Source organism: Lepidochelys kempii, chromosome 7 (genome assembly GCF_965140285.1).
Source record: "Lepidochelys kempii isolate rLepKem1 chromosome 7, rLepKem1.hap1, whole genome shotgun sequence".
Taxonomy (NCBI): domain Eukaryota; kingdom Metazoa; phylum Chordata; order Testudines; family Cheloniidae; genus Lepidochelys; species Lepidochelys kempii.
The window spans coordinates 52,551,241-52,572,916 of NC_136386.1; the positions used below are offsets into that span (position 1 = coordinate 52,551,241).

Here is a 21,676-nt window from a genome sequence, read left to right on the forward strand (position 1 = left end):
CATGTGAAATAAAAGGATAGTGGGCATAATTGATGGCAGCACTATGCCGAATGGCACCTGAAACCGCACATAAAAACCAAGTTAGAATCAGGAAGAGAGGAAAGTTAGTGCTGGGTTTTATTTTTAAGAACAAATTATGCAGCCATCATCTTTCCACCAGAGAGAAAGAGTAATTATGGACAATAACATTCCTTTCCAATAGGCTTCTGAATTGCATCTGACTGTTAATCAGGCCATGATTTGCTTCACTGGAAAGTCCCTCATGGTCTTTCAATGTGTTCCTTATTTCTTGCTGAACTTTCCCCCTAGCCTACGCACAAACATTTTTGTCGGAAATGGGGACGCGCCATAATAAATTGAGATCTCCCTTGATACCAAAGTTGCTGTCAGATGAGCTGATTCGTAATGTTAAATGACTCTAAAAACACTGTGTAGTGTAGACAGGCTGGTGGTGGCAGAAGCAAATGAACAAATACAGAAGATGAAATCTGACCATCTAGGGTGCTCATGGGGCTCCTGTCACCATAGAACCTGAGCCTGAGCACCTCAAAATCTCGAATGGATTTTCCTTCAATACCCCTCAGAGCTAGGAGGATGCTATCCCCATTTTACAGATGCAGGACAGAGACTCAGGCTATAGCTGCAGGACAGAGCTTACAGCGGCGCAGCTGCAGCAATGCTAGTGCAGATGCTCTACACAGACGAGAGAGAGCTCTTCCGTTGACGTAATTACTCCAGACCCCGTGAGCAGCAGTAGCTACATCAGCGGGAGAAGGTATCTGCTACCATAGCACTGTCCACACCAGCGCTTAGGACGGTGCAACTTACGACATGCATGAGGATAGCTTATTCACATCCCTGAGCAACATAATTTATACCGCCGTAAGCTGTGGTGTGTACATAGCCTCAGTAACATGCCCAAGGTCCCACAGGAAATCCCTCCATAGAGGCAGGAATTTACCCCAAGTCTCATGCATTTCAGGCTAGCACCTCAACCACAAGATCTTCCTGTTTCTCCTTTCTGAAGGAACAATTTCTTTTTCATTTTCACTTAATGGTTCTGAGCCTGAAAACCTCATCCTTCCAAGGAGCCACTCCAATTTGCCAAGAGTGAAGAGAGCCATGCAGACTTTTCTGCTTCTCAGAGCTTTTAAGCAATGATTACAAGAGTGGTACAATCACAGCTCATATGTCTGAATATTAGCAAAGGGCCAGATCTTCAGCTGGTGTAAATTAACATCATTCTATTGAAGTCAATGGAGCTGTGGTAGTTAACACCAGCTGATAATCTGGCCCACTACAACTCCAAAGTCAAGTAGAGAAGATGGATCATTACCTACCTCTGTAGCAATGCACCTCTGGGACAGAATAAAGCAACCACACTGCACAAAGGTTTTTAAACACAGACGTGAAGCATAACTTCTCCAGTTCATAGAATCATAGAATATCAGGGTTAGAAGGGACCTCAGGAGGTCATCTAGTCTAACCCCCTGCTCAAAGCAGCAATTAAATCATCCCCAATTAAATCATCCCAGCCAGGGCTTTGTCAAGCCTGACCTTAAAAACTTCTAAGGAAGGAGATTCTACCACCTCCCTAGGTAACGCATTCCAGTGTTTCACCACCCTCCTAGTGAAAAAGTTTTTCCTAATATCCAACCTGAACCTCCCCCACTGCAACTTGAGACCATTACTCCTTGTCCTGTCCTCTTCTACCACTGAGAATAGTCTAGAACCATCCTCTCTGGAACCACCTCTCAGGTAGTTGAAAGCAGCTATCAAATCCCCCCTCATTCTTCTCTTCTGCAGACTAAACAATCCCAGTTCCCTCAGCCTCTCCTCATAAGTCATGTGTTCCAGACCCCTAATCATTTTTGTTGCCCTTCGCTGGACTCTCTCCAGTTTATCCACATCCTTCTTGTAGTGCAGGGCCCAAAACTGGACACAGTACTCCAGATGAGGCCTCACCAATGTTGAATAGAGGGGAATGATCACGTCCCTCGATCTGCTGGCTATGCCCCTACTTATACATCCCAAAATGCCATTGGCCTTCTTGGCAACAAGGGCACACTGTTGACTCATATCCAGCTTCTCGTCCACTGTCACCCCTAAGTCCTTTTCCGCAGAACTGCTGCCTAGCCATTCGGTCCCTAGTCTGTAGCGGTTTGCATTGGGTTCTTCCATCCTAAGTGCAGGACCCTGCACTTATCCTTGTTGAACCTCATCAGATTTCTTTTGGCCCAATCCTCTAATTTGTCTAGGTCCCTCTGTATCCTATCCCTGCCCTCCAGCGTATCTAGTTTAGTATCATCTGCAAATTTGCTGAGAGTGCAATCCACACCATCCTCCAGATCATTTATGAAGATATTGAACAAAACCGGCCCCAGGACCGACAGTTAGTGCTACAAAGCAAATTAACAGTGGTAGAACATGTTTACCCCTGTTGGATTTGGCCAGGCTACCACGATCAACACTCCCTGTGAAAGCTGCCAAGAGGTCTTGGTTTCAGATCCCATCTGAGAGATGGCTTTGCCAGACACACACAGCCTTCTACCAGGAGGCTGTGGCATTGATTCGACACTGCTAGAGAGAATCCAACCAATAATGACAGAATATTGTCTGTACCTACTTAGTTACTGATACCACTTCTTGCAGGGATGACTTTCCTTGGGGAGCTCCTAGGCAAGTATTGTCTCAGTGTAACTTGTGCTCTCTGTACTGTAGCCCCGCCCCCCAGCCAGCATGCCTCCTGAAGGGACTCGGGGCTGCCGGGGTGGCTGGTGCTGGGCTGCACTGCCTGCCTGGCACTCCAGGGCTGGCTGCCTGAGCACTGGGGCTGGGGGGCATGGTGGCCACACCGACCAGGGGCTGTGGGCACTGAGGCTGTGGGGGGCTGGGGCCTCGCCCCCCTGCCCCTGACTATCCGGCGCTGGGGTTGGGGGGCCACAGTGGGGGTGATTTGGGCTCCTGTTGGGGGGGGAAGGGGAGGGGCAGGGTCTCGGGCAGAAGGGGAGCAGGTCACAGGCCACCCATGTTCAGAACTCTTTTCCGTGCCTCTCCCTCAACTCCACCCGCACAGTCCTTTCCACTTTCTGGGAATTCTCAGTTTCCCCTTCACTCCACCCCCTTGGACAACTTTCAAAATAATAAATGGACCTTGTGGCAGGGCAGAGGTAAAACCCCTTGAATGCCCTGCCAAAATGCTGGCTAAGCCCTGCTTTCTTTCAAGTGCAGGGGCCCAGGCAGCCAGCAGAGAGTCCAGCTGCAGCTCACAGCAATGACTTGAGCTAAGTAGTGGCAGCGGAGCTGAGGAAGGGAAGGGCTATAAAAGCCCTGGAGAAAGCTCAATCAGGAGGCTAGGAGGGGATAGGAGGTTTATAGCTCTGTCGCCTCACCAAAGGCAAGGAACCTCACGGGCCAGGAGACCCTGGGTAGGATCTGAATGGGGATAGCTGTTGGGGGAATAAAAGGGACTACACAGTTGCACTATAAATAAAGACACAAGGGTGAAGCACTAAAGAAGGTGTTGGGACTCTTTATTTGGCCGGCCAACATAGGGCACAGGTATGAGAAGGTCGAAGCCTGTGTGTACCTTGTGACAGACCTACACATAGCTCTGAAAATCTGCCCTTCCCTGGTACCTCCTTACCTACAAACCATCTGTGTGTGTGTTGTTTCTTGTGCAATAAAAGCAAAGTTTTTGAATGGTAACTCATCTTCAGTTGTTTCCTACAAATTCAGATAGCCGGTACTACCAATACATACACAGGCCGTTTAATCATTTGCTTACTGGAATGTAAGGCCCCAGATGTCACCATTACTTCTTAGGAAAACTACATGTAATGTAACATTGCAGCACCAATCACAGAGATACACATTACTGGTTCTCATTTTCAAAGTGGTGTCTCAAAGCCTCCCTGATTCAAATTACCCCCTTCTGGGCTCCTGTGATAGCCCTGGTGTCTCGCTGCTGAAAATCAGCAGCCAAGAGATCTGCCTCAACACTCTACCCCTGAGCAAACCTTTCACCCTTAGCTTCACAAATATTATGCAACATACAACACACAGGTATGACCATGGGATTATTATTCTCATTATGGTCTAACCTGCCATAAAGGCATCACCAGCGCACCTTTAATCTGCCAAAGGCGTATTCCACTGTCATCTGTCACCTACTCAGGCTGTTGTTGAACTGCTCCTTACTGCTGTCCAGGTTTCCCATGTAAGGTTTCATGAGCCATGGCTGTAAGGAGTACACAGGGTCTCCCAGGATCACTATGGGCATTTCAACATCTCCCACTGAAATCTTCTGGTTTGGAAAGGAAGTCCCCACTTCTAGCTTTCTATATAAGCCAGTGTTCCTGAAGATGCGTGCATCATGCACCTTCCCAGACCACCCTGCGTTGATGTTAGTAAAACACCCATGGTCATCCACATGCGCCTGGAACACCATGGAGAAGTATCCCTTCCTATTGATGTACTCAGTCACAAGGTGATCTGGTGCCAAAATTGGAATATGTGTGCCATCTATTGACCCTCCACAGTTAGGGAAACTCATTTTTGCAAAGTCATCCACTATTTCACACGCAATCCTTCGTAGCGGGATGCAATTAATTGCCCTGCACACTTTCATTAACGCATCCCCAGCAGTCTACTTCCCAACTCCAAATTGATTTGCGACCAACCAGTGGCAGTCTGGAGTCACTAGCTTCCAAACAGCAATTGCCACATGCTTCTACATCAATAGGGCAGCTCTCATTCTGGTGTCCTTGCACCGCAGTGCTGGGGCGAGCTCCACACACAGTTGCAGCAAGGTGGCTTTCCGCATCTGAAAGTTCTGTAGCTACTGCTCATCATCCCACACCTGCATGTGGATACGATCCCACCATTCTGTGCTTGTTTCCTGAGCCCAAAAGCGACGGTCCACCCTATACACCTGCTCTGTGAATGCCAAAAGCAATCTAAAGTTGCTCCTATCCGGATCACACAGAATGTCAGGCACCTGGGAGTCTTCTTTAGTTAGGAACGTCACGATTAACTGCACTGCCATCCGCAGTGTCTTCATGAGAGTTAACAGAGCATAGGGGAGCAGGGCTGGATCCATCCCTTCACACAGAGATGCCAGGGTGCACAGCAAAGAAGGGCCATTGAAAAATGCCACAAAAGAAAGCCGACAACCCATGGAGTGCTGGGACAGAAAGCAATGCTGCGTGGGACATTGAGCCTGGTTCCAAGATGCGCCATGTACCACTCCACCTTCCCTCAACACCTACCGACAGAAGGTGTTGAGCTGGACTGTGGGATGGGTAACCACAGTGCATTGCTCACACTGTCAATGATAGTGCCCCAACTGTGGACACACTCTGCTGACAGAGGGAGCAAGTGTGAACATGACATTCTGATTTTTATTATGCCAATTTTTATGTGTCGACATCACTTTTGTCGACAAAACTTGATAGTGTAGACAAGACCTTAGCCTCCTTTTCCAAGCACATTTTTCCCTCTTAAACAATAACTAGTGACAGTTGGGGCAGAACCAAACCCAAGTGCATTGGGTGCAGTCTGAGAAAAGGAACAATGATATTCCTACACGTCTAAGTAGGCAATCACTATCAAGCTGTTTTCTTTGTTTCTTCAAACCTAGGGGGAAATGACTCCTGGGCCTGAATACCCTGCTCCTCCTCCTCCCTCCCCACCTCCCACCCCCAGTCTGCTGGCACCAAGGCACTCAGAATCCACATCCAGATCCAACTCTTGCAAATGGCCTCCAACTTTATTCTGGGCCAAGCCAGAACCCACATTGAAATCCACAAACTTGGGAGTGTTCATAAACCAGATCCAAAGTGTACACCTTCAGTCTGTCTCTAGAGGAAAAAAAATAAAGGCCAAATTCTGTGCCCAGTTACACCAGTGCAACCCCAGTAAAGCTAATGGGGTTCCACTAGGGGAGCTGAGAACAATATTTGGCCCCTGATGCAAAAACTCAGAGCTTATCTCACAAACTATAAAATCCCTCCACTATTTTTAAATGTCTGGATAGAGTAGGCATCTGTGTAGGGCTGGGGTCACCACATTAGAATCCATACACTTCAGCTTGATTTGGGTACTTCTTCTTTGGGACCCCAATATTTTTACCTTCCTTTAAGGTTCTGTTCTTCCTGAAATGTTGCCATCCTATATATGTAGAAATGACAGTACCGGAGTCTCACAGAGCTGAGTGTTCAGCACTCCACTTGGTATAGGTGTGCGTTCTGCCCTGGCGAAAGGTGCCCGACGGGCAGTCTGATAAGTACCATAAGCAGTGGTGGCAGCACACCAGTGGGTAGCCAACTGGTGTGCCGTGACCTGTGTTCATAATCATCTCCCTTGTGCCTTGTGCGCACCCCACCTGTTTGCTGTGTCCATCCGCTGTCTCTCATTACACCGCATGCAAGTGCTTTGGGACAGGGACCAGCTTTTCCTTGTATGTGTACAGTGGCTAGCGCTCTAAGGGACCCGATCCCTGACCGGGCCCTGCAGGTGTTACCGTAATACAACTAAATAAATAGCACTAATAATCACCACCCTAGAGTGACGCACTCATCTTAGCTACAGAGCAAGGACGGCATTGCTAGCTTCCCACGTGCTGTCCTACTGTATGCCTCATACCTTTCCCGGAGGCACCTACCCTAGGAGTGAGGGGCTGCTTCAGTCCTTGGCCATGATGCTGATGCTGCCATCAAAGGCACATCCTGTGATGTGGCTGTTGCCTACTAAGACCCCTTAACTCCATCTATCACATCCAGTAGCACCCCCCAGCAGCCCCTGACCCCATCCCCAGCAGAAGCCCCAGGTGGGGGAAGCCCCAGAGCCCCCACCCATTCAAGACAGAAGCCACGGGGTGGCAGGGGAAACCCCCATGCCCAACCCCACTTGCCAGCAGAAACACTGCAGAGGCAGGACAGGAAAAGCCCCAGCGTCCAACCCTGCTCCCCCGCAGAAGTGAAAGGAGCGGGGGAAGCCTCAACACCTGGACCCCTGCTGCAGCCCTGGGACTGGAGGAGCTCTCACTTCCTGCTGTGTCCCAGGTCAAAACTCAGGGACAGAGCTTCTCCAGTCTTGGGGCTGCAGTTTGGGTGGGAGAACGGAGCAAAAGGGGTTGTGGAGCTGGGATGGGGGGACCCTGGGTGGAACAGGGGCAGGCCCCAAGGAAGGGGCAGTGGGCTGGGCCACAGGCAGAAAGTGGCCCCCCACTTGCTCTGGCCTAGGACCCCAGGAAACCTTAATCTGCCTCTGATCACATCCCAGGTACCACAGTAAATAAATAATAATCATACCTAGCTTCCCCCTCAGCAGATTTCAAACTACTTCACAAGGGACCTCAGTATTAGTATCTCCATTTTACAAATAAGGATCCTGAATACTAAGAGAGAAAGTGATCCAGCAAAGTGGTGGCAGAGCTAAGACTAGAACCCGGGTCTCCCAAGTCCCCATCCAGGGTGCTCTTCACTAGGCCACACTGCCTCACTTGTGCACAGCTGTCTGCAGATGATGAGGATGTTAAGTCACTAGTGACTTAGATTCAGGCAGATGACCTAGAGGTGAAAGTTTCCATTTCCCATTCTCTCACCCATCCATTTCCCTTTCCTTTTAAACACTTATCCTTAGCTTCTTGTTCCCTGTCATGTGTTAGGTTTTCTTTAATTTCTCTGTCAGGATTTGGCACAGGTGGCATTTCCCTTCATTAAAAGCCCTTTCATCAGAAAAAAGGTGGAATCCCTCCCCCACCCACCCACCCACCCCACCCTGGCCCCCAAACAATGAGATTTGCATTTCCTAGAATTTTTTTTAAAAGGGTCATTTCCTTTCTGAACCAAAAGGCATTTTTTGCCTCTGACTGCCTTTGCTGTATGTGCTGAGACAGGGAGCAGGTTTGAGAACCACTGTCCTAATAATGGTGTTTACTGCCACAGTGCATTTTAACCACATAGTGTAGTATGTTTGCAGGACGCAAATTACAGATTCATAATTGTGAACATTTACACCAGAAACCTGAGTGTGAGAGTTAGCTCATCTAATCAGGAAACCGAGATATACCATGTGACTGGTGTCCAGTCAAATTAGCTCAAACTTCAAATTCAGAATAAATCATTTTGAGAAGATGGTGATTGATTTATGGACCAGAGGTGAAGGATGAAATTCACTAAATGATTAATTCAGAGTGAATTTCAGATGAAATTCAGAGTGTTACAAGTTGGTCTCTCAGCAAAGGTAACAAAGCACTTTGGGGTGAAAGATGATCTCTGAATTGCAGATATTATTTCTTGTAGGTTCAGGGACATAATGATGCCGCTTGGTTCACAACAGAGACACACTCGGGGGGACAGTGTTAAACTCAGTGTAAAATGGACATTGATAAATTAGAGGGGGAAACAGGGATTTCCCTACACTGCCCCTGAATTTCCCCAACAGCCTTCCAGTGGTCAACTAGCTACCTTTACAGTGTTGCCAGTTTAGTCATTGGTTGGAAATTTGAATTGAAATTGAAACATTAATACACACTTTAAAAGCATGTACAGTATATGATAAAATACTTGTACTTGAAAAAGCATAACAGGTTTGAAAAGTATGAACAAAGACTAGCTTCCTCACACAGCAGGGTTTTTTTTATGACAATGTCGGTGCATTCGTTTTTTGTGATGTTGACCAACCTAAGAATTTCAAATTATGATTTGTAAGCAAGGTCTGAATGAGCTCTCTCCTGACAGCAAGTAATGAGCTGGGGGCGGGGGGGAGGAGGAGGGAGAGGTTTCAGGACCAGACTGTATTTAGATGAACCTATCTATCTTGCCTTGGTATCCAGCAGAGATGTGTTGCCCAAGAGATCAGTTTTGCCTGGTGTTGGGTTACAAATCACTTTAGTACTGAATGCAGGGGTAATGAAATGTTGTTACTGTATGAGTAAAGGGCAGCAAAACTGTACTTAGCATGTCCTGGTTGAGGGGGTCACCTTCAGTGCTTAATTTGTGCCAAGTCTGAGCCCTGGCACATCTAGGCTTGGTGTTCATAGCCCCAGGACCTCTGGACTTGCCACATCAGTTATAAAAGTAAAAAAACTTGCTTGAGCCCTGGCACCTCTTTCATTACAAATTAAGCATTGATCATGCTCAATTGAACTGCACTCCCTACTCAAGGGTTTTGGATAGTGGGGAGAGAGAGAGAGAGAGAGTGGAGACAGGTGTTTTTCTTGGTGGCGTGGGCTCAGCCTAAGAGTCACAGGCACTATTTGACCTGCCCCCATCCTTTGTTTAAAATTACAGATGATTAGGCACCATAAAGAGTCTTTTGTTTTTGAAGTGACCACTGGAGCTGAAATCACTGATAATCATCAGGTCGGTGCCCAGCTTGCACTAGCAGTGAGGTTCCCCCACTGAGAGCTGAAATCACTGAAAGCTGGGTAGAACCTCAATAGACCGACTCACCAAGGTCACAGTGGCAGGTGGCAGCAGAAGGTGATGGCACAGGGCCATCAGCGATGGAGCAGTGGAGTGAATGGTGGCATGATGAACAGTGGCCAGAGCAAGAGGCCAGAGTGAGTGGCAATCAGCGAGTGGCTGGAGGAACAAGCAAGGTGCCTTCATCCCTCCCCTTCGCCTCCCAGTGTGGGAGATGAACTCATGTGAAAGCACCTCTGAACTCTGGGTCTTCACTGACCCAGAACACCAACTATGAGTGGGGTGGGGTGGAGGGAGAAGGATAGGCATATTAAAGGAACATTTCATTGTTGGACTATGTTTTAGTGACTTAGGTCTAGAATGCTAGATTTGTGACTAGGAAACTTATATAAATATACATTCCTAGTGGGCCAAGATTTTTAAAATGTATTATTTGCCAAGGTCATTATCTCACATTGTCGCTATCTCGAGAGATCATTATCTTGGGGAGTTTCTGTACTAAACATTTTTATTATATTATAATTACTTTTTACATAAGAACATAAGAACGGCCATACTGGGTCAGACCAAAGGTCCATCTAGCCCAGGATCCTGTCTTCTAACAGTGGCCAATGCCAGGTGCTTCAAAGGGAATGAACAGAAGAGGGCAATTATCAAGTGATCCATCCCCTGTTGTCCACTCCCAGCTTCTGGCAAACAGAGGCTATGGGCACTCGGAGTATTGCATTCCTGCCCATCCTGCTAATAGCCATTAATGGAGCTATCCTCCATGAACTTATCTAGTTCTTTTTTGAACCCTGTTATAGTTTTGGCCTTCACAACATCTTCTGGAAACGAGTTCCACAGGTTGTCTGTGTGTTGTGTGAAGAAGTACTTCCTTTTTGTTTGTTTTAAACTTGCTGCCTATTAATTTCATTGCATGACCCCTAATCCTTGTGTTATCTGAAGGAGTAAATAAGTAAATAACACTTCCTTATTCACCTTCTCCACCTCTATAATATCCCCTCTTAGTTGTCTCTTTTCCAAGCTGAAAAGTCCCAGTCTTTTTAATCTCTCCTCATATTGAAGCTGTTCCATACCCCTAATCATTTTAGTTGCCGTTCTCTGTGTACCTTTTCCAACTCCAATATATCTTTTTTGAGATGGGGCAATCAGAACTGCACACAGTATTCAAGATGTGGGCATACCATGGATTTATATAATAAAAGTGGAGGAGTTTGGTTTGCCAGACTGATCAGCAAACCAATGCTGAAAACCAGTGAAAAGACTGCAAAACACCAAACCTTTGGACTGCATCAACATGCAGAAAACTTTATAAGCCAGTTACTGTCAAAGCCAATTTTAGAAGTACTTAATGAGGCTGTTAAGAATTCTAGAGACAAAACACAGTTTATGCAAACAAACATGGCTGTCACATCATACTTTCTATTTAAGCAAGAGATACCACATACTACAAACTGGAGGTCAATGTTGTTAAGTGCCTTGTCAGTTGTTAATCCTGAAGTTGGACACTGGTTCTGACCAAGACCAGCAAATGCTCACTATCTTTCTGCGAGAAACTCAACTGACTGGTTAGAAGCGCATAGTGCAACAATGAAAGACTCAGCAGTTTAAAAAGTGAAGAACTCTCTCACTGCATTCAGAAAATTTGCGTACATGGCCAACGAATGCACCAATGTAAATGGGCATCAAGTATTAAGTCATTGTGTATGTTATCTTGATGTCAGTGGTAGGCCAGTAGATGCATTTCTAGATGTTCAGGTTATAGAAGACATATCAGCTGCATCTGTGACAACCTACGTCTTAGAAGAGTTAAATGTTTGTAGACTGAACCCTAAAGAGATGGCTGCTGTGCATTTCATGAAGTTGCCAACCTCTCTGGAACGCAGTGGAGTACAAGCTTTGCTCAGAGAAAAGTGTAACCCTAATCTCTCCTATATGCACTGCAGAGGCCATCTATTCCATCTAGTACTCATAGAATATCAGGGTTGGAAGGGACCCCAGGAGGTCATCTAGTCCAACCCCCTGCTCGAAGCAGGACCAATTCCCAGTTAAATCATCCCAGCCAGGGCTTTGTCAAGCCTGACCTTAAAAACCTCTAAGGAAGGAGATTCTACCACCTCCCTAGGTAACGCATTCCAGTGTTTCACCACCCTCTTAGTGAAAAAGTTTTTCCTAATATCCAATCTAAACCTCCCCCACTGCAACTTGAGACCATTACTCCTCGTTCTGTCATCTGCTACCATTGAGAACAGTCTAGAGCCATCATCTTTGGAACCCCCTTTCAGGTAGTTGAAAGCAGCTATCAAATCCCCCCTCATTCTTCTCTTCTGCAGGCTAAACAATCCCAGCTCCCTCAGCCTCTCCTCATAACTCATGTGTTCCAGTACCCTAATCATTTTTGTTGCCCTTCGCTGGACTCTCTCCAATTTATCCACATCCTTCTTGAAGTGTGGGGCCCAAAACTGGACACAGTACTCCAGATGAGGCCTCACCAATGTTGAATAGAGGGGAACTATCACGTCCCTCGATCTGCTCGCTATGCCCCTACTTATACATCCCAAAATGCCATTGGCCTTCTTGGCAACAAGGGCACACTGCTGACTCATATCCAGCTTCTCGTCCACTGTCACCCCTAGGTCCTTTTCCGCAGAACTGCTGCCTAGCCATTCGGTCCCTAGTCTGTAGCGGTGCATTGGGTTCTTCCGTCCCAAGTGCAGGACCCTGCACTTATCCTTATTGAACCTCATCAGATTTCTTTTGGCCCAATCCTCCAATTTGTCTAGGTCCTTCTGTATCCTATCCCTCCCCTCCAGCGTATCTACCACTCCTCCCAGTTTAGTATCATCCGCAAATTTGCTGAGAGTGCAATCCACACCATCCTCCAGATCATTTATGAAGATATTGAACAAAACCGGCCCCAGGACCGACCCTTGGGGCATTCCACTTGACACCGGCTGCCAACTAGACATGGAGCCATTGATCACTACCCGTTGAGCCCGACAATCTAGCCAGCTTTCTACCCACCTTATAGTGCATTCATCCAGCCCATACTTCCTTAACTTGCTGACAAGAATACTGTGGGAGACCGTGTCAAAAGCTTTGCTAAAGTCAAGAAACAATACATCCACTGCTTTCCCTTCATCCACAGAACCAGTAATCTCATCATAAAAGGCGATTAGATTAGTCAGGCATGACCTTCCCTTGGTGAATCCATGCTGGCTGTTCCTGATCACTTTCCTCTCATGCAAGTGCTTCAGGATTGATTCTTTGAAGACCTGCTCCATGATTTTTCCAGGGACTGAGGTGAGGCTGACTGGCCTGTAGTTCCCAGGATCCTCCTTCTTCCCTTTTTTAAAGATTGGCACTACATTAGCCTTTTTCCAGTCATCCGGGACTTCCCCGGTTCGCCACGAGTTTTCAAAGATAATGGCCAATGGCTCTGCAATCACAGCCGCCAATTCCTTCAGCACTCTCGGATGCAACTCGTCCGGCCCCATGGACTTGTGCACGTCCAGCTTTTCGAAATAGTCCCTAACCACCTCTATCTCCACAGAGGGCTGGCCATCTCTTCCCCATTTTGTGATGCCCAGCGCAGCAGTCTGGGAGCTGACCTTATTAGTGAAAACAGAGGCAAAAAAAGCATTGAGTACATTAGCTTTTTCCACATCCTTTGTCACTAGGTTGCCTCCCTCATTCAGTAAGGGGCCCACACATTCCTTGGCTTTCTTCTTGTTGCCAACATACCTGAAGAAACCCTTCTTGTTACTCTTGACATCTCTGGCTAGCTGCAGCTCAGGTGCGATTTGGCTCTCCTGATATCATTCCTACATGCCCGAGCAATATTTTTATACTCTTCCCTGGTCATAAGTCCAACCTTCCACTTCTTGTAAGCTTCTTTTTTATGTTTAAGATCCGCTAGGATTTCACCATTAAGCCAAGCTGGTCGCCTGCCATATTTACTATTCTTTCGACTCATCGGGATGGTTTGTCTCTGTAACCTCAACAGGGATTCCTTGAAATACAGCCAGCTCTCCTGGACTCCTTTCCCCTTCAAGTTAGTCCCCCAGGGGATCCTACCCATCGGTTCCCTGAGGGAGTCGAAGTCTGCTTTCCTGAAGTCCAGGGTCCGTATCCTGCTGCTTACCTTTCTTCCCTGTGTCAGGATCCTGAACTCAACCAACTCATGGTCACTGCCTCCCAGATTGCCATCCACTTTTGCTTCCCCCACTAATTCTTCCTGGTTTGTGAGCAGCAGGTCAAGAAAAGCTCCCCCCCAGTTGGCTCCTCTATCACTTGCACCAGGAAATTGTCCCCTACGCTTTCCAAAAACTTCCTGGATTGTCTGTGCACCGCTGTATTGCTCTCCCAGCAGATATCAGGAAAATTAAAGTCACCCATGAGAACCAGGGCGTGCGATCTAGTAGCTTCTGCGAGCTGCCGGAAGAAAGCTTCATCCACCTCATCCCCCTGGTCCGGTGGTCTATAGCAGACTCCCACCACTACATCACTCTTGTTGCTCACACTTCTAAACTTAATCCAGAGACAGTCAGGTTTTTCTGCAGTTTCGTACCGGAGCTCTGAGCAGTCATATTGCTCCCTTACATACAGTGCTACTCCCCCACCTTTTCTGCCCTGCCTGTCCTTCCTGAACAGTTTATAACCATCCATGACAGTACTCCAGTCATGTGAGTTATCCCACCAAGTCTCTGTTATTCCAAGTACGGGTACGAGCTGCAGAATCTTCAAAAGACATTTTAAAAGCCATAAATGTCATTTCTTCATTATAGTCTTTTTTTCAGCAAGAATCTAAAAGGGCTCAACATCTTAAAGTTCAAATGAGTCCACTGGGAAAAGCCACTGGCCTTCTCATAAACGACCCATGGCTGTTGTCTTAAAAATTACTGCAACCATTATTATTGGCTTTGGAAAGGATCTACCTAGATCGGATGGATCTAAGTAGTAATGCTGGTGGACTACTTTTGCTACTACATTCAGAGAAGACTATTGCCATTCTCTCTCGTAAGTCTACTGCTGAAACCACTTAGGTCATTAAACAATGCCGTCCAGGCATCAGTAGTAGATCTTTGTCCAGCAATAGAAGCTACACTTGGATCAAACAGAGAGATAGCCATTGAAAATGTACTGGAAGAAGCAAGGATTTCAGTTCAGAAGTTGACTAATTAAGGCACTTAATATTGACTCCTTAAGTGAAGAGAACAAATGCTACTTGTCAAGCCAGCTGAAAAAGTACACAGATTTGATTCTTACAAATCTACAACAGCAATTTTTGGATTCTACTCAACCTTTACATAGCTTTTACAGATGCCTGTCTTATAAAACACCGACAGTTGAGTGGAGAATGAGGCACTACCAGCAATGGGGCTGCTATGTGATCAGGACAACCGTCACCCCTTCAGTATATTCAAACACCCCTCTATATTCAAACACCCCCCTAATTTCAATTAGTGAAGGATGACAAAAATGATAAGGGGATTTTACATATGAGGTGTTAAGTTAACAACATGTACAGCTTACAAGAGACTGAGAGAGTGAGCACTGTATACAAAAACTTGAGAGGCAGTGACACTGGGGAAAGGGAAATGAAAAGTTTATAGGCATAGATAGATAGTGGGATAAAAGAGGAAATGGCTTCCTGAGTGGAAAACCCACTTAAGGTTTTTCAGCTGGCCAACTAGTTTCTTGGAGCAGGGCAATGGGTCTGTTGAGTTACTGACCCTCTAGCTGAAGCCATCAGTGCACACAGGAACCAACACTGCTCAGCTAGATTATCCTATTTATTACTGGAATAAATCCGAATTTATTGATTAATAGAGTCATCGCTTTTAAAGTCAGAAAGGCCTAGTCCAATCATCTAATCTGACCACCAGCATAATACCTCACCCAATAACTTCTGCATCAAGCCCATCACTCATTTATTTATTTAGATCTAAATAATAATGAAAAAGACTCCTAGGTGCCCTAGCACATTGTTATCCCATACATGGAAATGCCAGCATCATGACAGCTTCAACCAGGGGCTCAGCCAACCAGCCAGTCACAAAAATTCCTTTCTTCCCATTCACTGTGGTGGGAAGCACGTACACAGACCTCTCCAACCATGGAGCCTAGTGGAATTTCCACTGGGGAGGGTTTGCTAATTTAAACAAAGGAAATGGGTAGAATGGACTGGGGGTGGGGACAGGGATTGTGATGCACAATGCAAAGTAATGCACATTGGAAAACGTAATCCTAACTATACATATAAAATGATGGGGTCTAAATGAACTTTTATCACTCAAGAAAGAGATCTTGGAGTCGTTGTGGATAGTTCTCTGAAAACATCCACTCAATGTGCAGCAGCAGTCAAAAAAGTGAACAGAATGTTGGGAATGATTAAAAAAGGGATAGATAATAAGACAGAAAATTTCATCTTGTCTCCATAGAAATCCATGGTACGCCCACATCTTGAATACTGCATACAGATGTGGTCACCCCATCTCAAAAAAGATATACTGGAATTGGAAAAGGGCAACTAAAATGATTAGGAGCATGGAACAGCTGCCATATGAGGCGAGATTAATAAGACTGGGACTCTTCAGCTTGGAAAAGAGACGACTAAGGGGGGATATGATAAAGGTCTATAAAATCATGACTGGCGTGGAGAAAGTAAATAAGGAAGTGTTATTAACTCCTTCTCATAACACAAGAACTAGGGGTCACCCAATGAAATGAATAGGTAGCAGGTTTAAAACAAACAAAAGGAAGTATTTTTTCACACAACATACAGTCAACCTGGGGAACTCCTTGCCAGAGGATATTGTGAAGGCCAAGACTATAACAGGGTTCAAAAAAGCACTAGATAAATTCATGGAGGATAGGTCCATCAATGGCTCTTAGCCAGGATGGGTAGGGATGGTGTCCCTAACCTCTGTTTGCCAGAAGCTGAAAATGGGCAACAGGGGATGGATCACTTGATGATTACCTGTTCATTCCCTCTGGGGCACCTGGCATTGGCCACTGTCGGACGACAGGATACTGGGCTAAATGGAACTTTGGTCTGATCCAGTATGGCCATTCTTAATTTCTTATGAAGGGGGGGCACTGGAATAATCTGCCCAGAGAGGTGGGTGAGGCACCATTGCCAGAGGAAGGTAGAGGGAGCACAAGAAGGACTAGGACAGATAAAACTCTTACTCTGTGCTTGGTGCCAGGGCTAGACAATCTGGAAGGTCTTTCTGATTTCCAGTCCTGTATGACTAGAGCTTCCTGAATTCACCATAAAATGAGAGAGGGGAGCAGGGGCCTTTTCAAGGTAAAGAAATAGGAAATCAGTGCAAGCACACGTTCTGTCTCCTTAACTGGGCATGTCACAGGAACCCTACAACTCCCTCCTCACAGCGTCATGGTTACTCTACTTAAACATGCAGGTTAGCCATTAATGGACTCTGAAACTCCATCTCCTATTACCCACAAACCTTGCTGTGCAGTGAAATCAGCCTTGTGTGTCTGATGGACTAGACCTGTGGCAGGGCCGTTTGGAGTTTGGCTTCAGGTCAAGGAAGCACCGAAAAGTTTGAATGTGGTTATACTGAGGTAAGTTTAAGGGGAGGGATAGCTCAGTGGTTTGAGCATTGGCCTGCTAAACCCAGGGTTGTGAGTTCAATCCTTGAGGGGGCCATTTGGGATCTGGGGCAAAAATTGGGGATTGGTCCTGCTTTGAGCAGGGAGTTGGACTAGATGATCTCCTGAGGTCCCTTCTAACCCTGTGATTCTGTGATAAGATGGTAAAAGTTAGTACAGACCGAACCTCAGAGTGGTGTCTTACTGCAGAGAAGAGACAGACCCTCAGCTGTCATGAGAACAAAGTGGATTGTTGCCTGAGGCTATTGGACACCTTCCTCACCTTGTCTCTTAATATCCTAGGACGACACAGCTACGTCACCACCGCAAATTGTCTTAAACTGCCTTCTGAGGGGCGTACCACCAGTATCACTACTGCCACCCCGCCTGCTTCCCTGGGTCTGTTCTTGAAAAGGGATGGTTGTGATGATGACTGAGAGTGAGACTGGTGTATGCTGGAGAGTAGCTGGATCTGTCCACGCTTTTCTTCACAGCTTTAAGGAGTTTGAGGGCTTAAGGCAGGGTGAGTCAGCAGGACTGTGGCCAAATCCAGACCTCCAGATGCTTTTGAATGGACCCCAAAATCTTTTTATTTACTTATTATTATCATTATTGTTATTATTTTTTTATTATTTTCACTGGAGTCTGGACCTTGACTATACCTTGACCAAGAAATCTGGATCTTGATCAAAACTAACTGACTATCCCTGGCTTAAGCCTTTTACCTTCCTCCCTTCACTGTCATTCTCTGCTCCTCACACACCCGTTCACTTTTCTCTCCAAGTTCCTTGCTCACTTTCTCTTACCCAGCAGCATCTAGCTGCTGACAGGTGCACTAGACATGCAGAGATGACACCAGCAGGCAGCAAAGGAGAGGTTTGGATTTCATTCTCTCTCCAAAGCTGCGCTCATAGATGTGGCTTTATAGCCCTGCCACAGAACTTCCAAGAAACACAGCAAATTCTTGGCTGCTCTTGGCAGAGATGGGGCCCAAATCAGGGCACTGAATCTAAATCACCACTATCCCCCAAGCCTTAGGGAAATTCACCCTGGGTGTGAGCTCCACACCTCAGGCCCCATCTGTAGCTCACAGAAATTCTGACCAGGTTTCTCTTTCAATGCCCTGTGTGAGGTGTCTGTTTTCCTCCCAGGATCTCCCCCCACTCATGCACTGGTGTCCATGTGGTGAGTGGCACTTCTTTGGGAATTAGTAATATTCTCTTCCTGCAGACTTTGCTGTTACGGTCACACTATAGTTTGGGGAAAGAAAATCTGGTTTATGGCCAAATTACCCCCAGGCAAAAAAGGTACAGCAAAAAAGACAGCACTCTAAGTGGCAACAATTCACACATTTTTCAGGTTTCTGGGTGGGACTTGGATCTCTCTCCCAGCAGCAACACCAGCATTTGCTTTAGAAGTTCTTCAAGACAGCTTTCTCTACCTCTAATGTACAGTGGCCTAGCAATGTGCTCCAGCAATCCTAGCTAGCAGAATTGCTCTAGGGAACTATTATCCGCCAGTGCTTATTAGAGCAGCAGTCCTGACCACCCATTGGGGTTCTAACTTGCATTAGGGTTGGAGAGGAATGGAGCCAGCTCTCAGAGAGTGTAAGTCAGCCTGGGACTAGAGGTCACACTAGACTTACTAGCCTGCAAGTGCTTTTGCACAACATATAACTTAAATGCAGGTAACCTATCTCCACAGCCACATCTGCTTTTTCCACTTCCTCAAACAATTTCATTATCTTTCATCTTTATTTTTAACAAGAGGTGGCTTTTGGTGCTGGTGAAAAGCACCCAATGGGTGGGACTAAAGAAGTGTCACCTTATCAGTGGAATAGGTCAGTTACTATCTGCCCAATCTATTGATTTCAATGGAGCTATGCAGGTTTAGCCCAGGGTTTCCTGGTAAATGAGGCTGGAATAAGAAAAGGAGTACTTGTGGCACCTTAGAGACTAACCAATTTATTCTCTAAGGTGTCACAAGTACTCCTTTTCTTTTTGCGAATACAGACTAACACGGCTGTTACTCTGAGGCTGGAATAGTATTTCTGTCCCTGGATCTTACTTGTAGATCTTGAAGATAACAAAATTCAGTAACAAATGTTGGGCAAACTCCATGCCACATCCATCACACCTGGACTCAGCCATGGCCATCTCACCTGAGTCCCAAAGCACTGTGAAATCCGGGTAACTGCACCTTTTTTGTGTGAAGGTGACATTAAAGCAGTGTCATGGTACCACAACTGTCTCCCCCAGATTATGCCTGACATATACTGAACAGAGGGGCTGAGAGAATAGACTCTTCTGGAATTCCCTGCAAGTATCACACAAGCAATCAGGCAGTGCCGCCCTGGAGAAATAGATAGTGTTGGCACCCAGTAGAGTAACTGGGGCCAGATTTGGACCAGAGTTACATTGCCACAAAATGGTGGTAAGTCAATATAGTTACACCAGCGTAAATCCAGAGGAAGACAGTTTGGATTCTAGTCCTTTATTTTTATCCCCCTAGGCCGCTGTTTGTTTGGGGTGGGGGTTCTTTAGTCAGCTGGAGTGATATAACCACCTTAATCACCTACTGCATTTTAGTTTTAACATTAGTTGCAAAACCCTTCCAGAGACAGAAAGTTATTTCAATTTGAGCTGCAAAGCGTCTGAACTCAACCATTTGCTTTTTTCTTTCTCCCCCCTGCTCCCTCGCAGCCCTATAATGGCCAATGGTTTTGGGTTTTTCCTGGGGAGGGGGAAAGGGGTGTCCACCAATTTTGTTCGGCAAGTTATTTTGTAAAGAAAAAAACTTCCCTCCAGTGCCGGCTCGTGTCCGGCCAGGGTTCACGAGCTCACGTTCCTACGATTGCGTTGGAAACCCCTGAGCAAATGTTTGTCATGCAGGTGGTGCTGCGGCACCGGCCCATGCTTCACCTAGGCTGGGCCAAAGCCAGTCGCAAAGCCGCCGCCAGTGCAGCGTTTCATGGGGAAGCCAGAAGGTTTATTGTCATCAGCCACTAGCGGGCTGGGATCCTCTTTGTCACGACACGACTCTGTAGAAATGTGAGTGAAAGGCTGGTGCTGACTCTGGCAGTCAGCCTGACCCAACCCCCAGTGCAGTCAATGGCCAGGTTCGCCCTGGCCCCAGGGGCTGGTGCAAGCTCTGCGGGGAGGGGGCGGCTGGGGCGGGATGGGCGCCTCTGGACCCGCTCTCTGACTCAAGGACACGCCTGGAGTTCGCTTCTTTTCCGACCCAATTCGGCCAGGTGCTGAGCGCAATTGAGCCGCGGGGTCGCAGGCGCTCAGACCCGCTCCCCAATCTGTCTTTCTCTGCCGCGTCGCTAGGCTAGACAGCCGCTGTCTCCGCCACAACAACCCCAGCCGGGCGCGCCCCGATCGGCTTTTCCTCCGACCTTCGGGGGCTGGTGCGGGCCAGACCGGGACTCACCTTTTCTCCAGGGAGCTCCCAGGGTGAAGCTCTTGTGCCAGCTGAACATCGCGGCCGCAGGAAGCTTCGCTCCTTCACTGGCAGCGGCTGGGAGCCGGGGCGCCAGCCCGAGGCATCCTGCCAGCGCTCTCGCCTCGCGTGGAGTCTCCACGGTTTGCTTTCAATTAAACCGGCCCCACGCTGGCCCTGACTCCCATCGCTGGGCTGGCGCAGGAACCCCCTCGGGAGGGAGGGAGGGAGCGAAGAAACCCCTCCCCTTTGCAGAGCTCTGCAGGCTGCAGCTGAGCCCAGAGGAAATAACTCGAGTGGCAGCCGCAGCAGCAGCCAGGGGCTGTTCTCGCCGAGGCTGCTGAACTGTAAATGGGCGCGCAGCCAGCAGGGCCTGACATTCCACAGGCTGCTCCCTTTCCATCTCCCCGGGCTGATAAGCCAGTGCCTGGAGGGGTTGATACCTTCGCTATCCCAGAGCACCCCCGGGAAAGAAATGCCTGAGCCCTTGCATAAGGGCAACAAACAACTCACATCTCCGGTGGGTTCCGAAGAGGAGAGCAGGGAGGGAAAGCATGGAATGTGATTTGGTTTTTTTCTCCACAGTAAGTGTGTTCCTGAGTTATACAAATCCCTGCCTTGATTTAACATGGCTACAGGACACTATTAAAGGGGCAGAGGCAGCAAGAGCTAAATTAATTCCAGTTCCACTGGCTATGATTGGAGAGTTCACTGCAAACCTCAATGGTTTGGAATGGTTATAAAACTCCAAGCAGAGCTGAAGGGCTCAGGTCATAACCAAACAGTTACAGTGCTGACCTACAGCTTTCCTGGAGAACTGCATAGCTGGGAGCAGGGCCCTGTGATTTGTACCCAACCAAAGCTATATGTACAGGCCTGCTGTTGTCCATGTACATGCCTCAGAAACCAGGTTAAGACAGTGCAAAACAAACCACAAAGAAAGGAAACCCTAAAACCCACCTCAATCCAAACAAAGCCTCTCCTGTATATTTGCTAAGAGATTGCCCCAATCCACATCCCTCTCCGGCCAAATTTGTATTGACTTCAAAGCCTTTGGGATGTATTCTGCCATTACACCAGTGTCAAATCGTAGCAACTCTACTGCCTTCCATGGGTGTTTTGCCTGAATGAAAATTGCCGGGGCCAGACCCAGACAAGATCTGTTGCTAGGTGTTGTT

General features: G+C 47.2%; 1 protein-coding gene across 6 annotated transcripts in view; it reads right to left on the reverse strand.

Moving 5' to 3' along the window:
- LOC140914586 (uncharacterized) overlaps window positions 1-20,882 on the reverse strand; it is a 93,288-nt gene extending 72,406 nt beyond the window's left edge. For 5 of the 6 annotated variants that reach the window (XR_012159904.2, XM_073352742.2, XM_073352743.2 and 2 more), the window contains exon 1: window positions 20,490-20,881. Coding sequence is in view for 5 of the 6 variants with exons in the window: in XM_073352742.2 (XP_073208843.1) it covers window positions 20,490-20,538 (49 nt within the window). In the remaining variant the exon portion in view is untranslated. Of the gene's footprint in view, window positions 1-20,489 lie in introns of all 6 variants that reach the window. The other variant, XM_073352745.2, reaches the window with a different exon arrangement.
- Between the last annotated feature and the right edge of the window lie 794 nt (window positions 20,883-21,676).